We start from the raw sequence: 3245 nt of genomic DNA, 5'->3' as shown, positions 1-3245 counted from the left end.
TGTCAGTTACCAGAATTTCACCAGAAATTATGTAAAGATTTATTTGAACTAATTGAGTCACTAGATCAAATTAAACTTTTCTGTGGAATCACACTACTTTGCAGAAATAGACAAAAAGCCAAAGCCAGTTTTCATTCATCACAAGGCAGCACCTCACAGTGCTCTAGGTCACTCTATCCCAGTTGCTACAAGATTTTATTTACAGAGATATTATGGAAAGATTTTTAAATTAATGTCTGAGATTTCTGTTTGAATACAATAAGGAGTTGTCTTTATTTTGAAATCTTAACAGCTTTTTAGATTTTTTGGCATACTCTTAACCGCGCGTGCTGTCGGTTGCCAGTCACTTGATTTCGACATAATAGTCCAGGACCACAGTCACAGCGCTGGAAGATTTCTGGAGCTTGAGCAGTATCTTTCTGCCCTCTCCTAGAGCACACCTGTCCCTCCAGGAGGACTGGCTTACAAATTTTAGTCCAGAAATGACGAGCACAGCAAAGTCCAGCTCCGCAGTCAAAAGTTCTAAGACATCTTTCTCCCTCTTGTCCTGTAACAAGATTCATATGTGCTGTTGCAATAAAAGGGGAAAGTGGCATGTAGGGGGCTTATAAGCTGGGGTGAAGGTGAACTGAGGGCCACAAAGTAAAAATAAAAGCAGCATGCAGGTCTCCCAGAGCTAGATCTTATGCCAAGAGTAGATGAAATGGAAATTTTAGCCCTACCTAATAGAATTTGTTTTATAAAGTTAAAACATTTTCAAAGAAAGATGAGATTTCCAGTCTTGAGGAATGAAATCAGTATCCCTTATCAGTGTTTTATTAAATGGGATTTATACTGACACAGACCATGACTTATAAAGGGGCTGCTTAACCTGGAGACACAAACTGGCCAATTCACTGCCTTCAGACATTCCAATTATTTTATGTCCAAGATTGGAATTTGAGACTACAATTTTGTAAAAAGCTTCATCTTAGTGAAAGTTTGTATTTTGTCTGAGAATAAGAAGCTAATGCATCTACTTTCATTTCTCTTTTATTTTGTGTCCTGAAGACCAAGAAGGGGAAACCTCCATTTGTTAAATTACAAACATGTATGTGTAAAATTCACTTAAAGATTTTTTTGCTAACCAGTTCATAATTATGGCTAGTCCCCTGTCCTCTTGACTGGCTGACTGCCTTATGCTACTCCCTACATGATCTTTCTAGCTGTGGATGGAGAGAGATTAGAAACAGGACAGAATCCCTCTGTGTTTCTGAAGTGGGGAGGAATCAAGTCAGGTTCAGCCTATCCTTAATAGCCTAGGAGGAGGACATGTTTTTCTTCTTCTTTTTTTTTTTTTTTTTTTTTTTTAGGGTTTTATTTATTTGAGAGAGAGCACGAGCAGGGGGAGGGTCAGAGGGAGAGGGAGAAGCAGGCTTCCCAATGAGCAGGGGCTCGATCCCAGGACCCATGAGATCATGACCTGAACTGTAGGCAGATACTTAACTCACTGAGCCATCCAGGCGCCCCAAGAAAAGTCTTCCTTAAAAAAAAAACAAAAGTGCTCATAATGCTTCTCTTACCCTTACTGCCTTGTGATTTCTTAATATTTGGCTTCCTTTTGGGTTTGTTTTCCTGAATTGGATGCTCAGTTGTTCCTTTTGTGTGCACATCATCTTGGTCATTGATCTGCCTCTCCGACATTGGCGCTGCATCTTCCATTGTTGTACAAACATCTGAGAGACAAGCAGGTGTGGTTAGAGTTATTAACTTCAAGGATTACGACCACAGACATGCTAATTATTACACTGTTACGTAGTTTGGCAGTACCCCTGCCTTCAGTTTATATATAACTTTCATGATTTCTGGGACATATGCACTCAATATTTACATGCACATATGGCAAGGAAAGTAGTTAAGTAATTAGTGGAATCCAAGTGAAAATGAAAGAATTTGAAAGGTTCCATCTTGAGCCCTTCCTTTAAAATCATTATCTCTAAGTTGACAAAAATTATTGCCAGGAAGTAAACTATTTTTCTGCATTAAGAAAAGGCAGCTGCATAAATGTCTTCAAGCATGAATCCAAGGGACCTTCAGAGAGTGCCTATCTTGGAATATCCTAGCCTATGAGACTCAGGCTGTTTTCAGTGGAAAACCACTGTTCTTGGAGCCGGCTGCGCTGCAAGCGTTTACGACAGCTTACCGTTCACGCAGAGCGTCCCAGGGCAGCACATGGCCTGACGTTGGCACCTCCTTCGTAACCCACGACACATAGCGCAGAATGGCTTCTCATCTTGGGGTTTGAGGCAGAATTTTCTGGAACTGCAGTCCTTGTCAGACAGGCACTGTGAACCCTGCAAGGAAAAACTTGTCTCGGGGCTGGGGAACCCAACAAGATGTAAGAGGACTTCTAATCCAAAGTAGAAGGTGGAGGAAGCCGAGTCATAGCGGCACTTGGCATGCAGCGGAAGACCCTCGGTGGCACCTTAATTTTTCAGTATAATTGGTTTTCTCCCACAAAGGGGAGATCAAATCTCCACTGACGAAACCTATGTGCTGCAAAGGTTGTGTTCGAGATGCTACTTGTCCTACTTTTAAAACTCAGGGTTTCATTTTCTTGTACTCTTTGTGAAAATGGAAGAAAATGCCTTCCCATGTGTGTCTTACAGATGATGGTGAGATTTTTGATGTCTATCTACTACCTCCAGAAGCTGAGCCACGTGTAGTGCTGGTGTTTGTGCCATTCCTATTTGATGTTTTTCCTCTAGTGGGTCACATCAACCCTGCGTCCATTTGCCAACTTGCCCGTCGGTGAGCCTTACCCCCGTGAACTGCCCCCTGCTCCCTTAGTGGGACTTTACCTTCCGAGCCCCGTGCACGTCGGCAGAGCTCTTGATGTTGTTGAAGTCCAGAACCAGAGCTCCCAGGGGGGCGCAGAACCAGCTGAGCCCCAGCAAGACCACCACTGCCATCCTTTAATCGCCTCTCTGCGTTCTCCAAACTGGGCTGCTCTACACCCCCAAGAGAGCAAAACAGAAACCCTTCAAGGTCGTCTGGAACTGCTTTTCCTGAAGGAGAAGTAAATCTTCGTCCCAGTAAGGTGTGTGAAACTATTTATACCAGATGTGCCCCCTCATCTCTCTCCACCCCCCTCCTCCTTCATTTCCTTCCTCCTTACCGCACACAGGCTTCAACAAATCCCTTTAAATCTGTTTGATCAATAGTTCAAAACAAGGATTCAATAGAAGGAGAGAAGGGGCAGGGCC

General features: G+C 43.0%; 1 protein-coding gene across 1 annotated transcript; it reads right to left on the bottom strand.

The window, feature by feature from the left end:
* Nucleotides 1-296: 296 nt before the first annotated feature.
* Nucleotides 297-2951, bottom strand: DKK4 (dickkopf WNT signaling pathway inhibitor 4). The gene is made up of 4 exons (XM_035003943.1): nt 2841-2951; nt 2183-2333; nt 1563-1715; nt 297-547 (listed from the first exon to the last, which is right to left on the bottom strand). Exons 1-4 carry the CDS (start codon nt 2949-2951, stop codon nt 297-299), a joined length of 666 nt encoding a protein of 221 aa, XP_034859834.1.
* Between the last annotated feature and the right edge of the window lie 294 nt (nt 2952-3245).

This window comes from Mirounga leonina, unplaced genomic scaffold (assembly GCF_011800145.1).
Source record: "Mirounga leonina isolate KUSES-001 unplaced genomic scaffold, KU_Mleo_1.0 Mir_128, whole genome shotgun sequence".
In the NCBI taxonomy this organism is placed as follows: domain Eukaryota; kingdom Metazoa; phylum Chordata; class Mammalia; order Carnivora; family Phocidae; genus Mirounga; species Mirounga leonina.
The sequence above is the reverse complement of the archived record's forward strand: the minus strand, read 5'-3'. Positions and strand labels throughout refer to the sequence as shown.

What these genes read in the sequence shown, in the direction of transcription:
- DKK4 (XM_035003943.1), bottom strand. Translation starts at nt 2,951, where the DNA reads ATGGCAGTGGTGGTCTTGCTGGGGCTCAGCTGGTTCTGCGCCCCCCTG. An exon ending in TGGGACGCTCTGCGTGAACG is followed by an intron (nt 1,716 to 2,182) that starts GTAAGCTGTCGT and finishes CTTGTCTCTCAG; the next exon opens with ATGTTTGTACAACAATGGAA. An exon ending in GAAATCACAAGGCAGTAAGG is followed by an intron (nt 548 to 1,562) that starts GTAAGAGAAGCA and finishes ATCTTGTTACAG; the next exon opens with GACAAGAGGGAGAAAGATGT.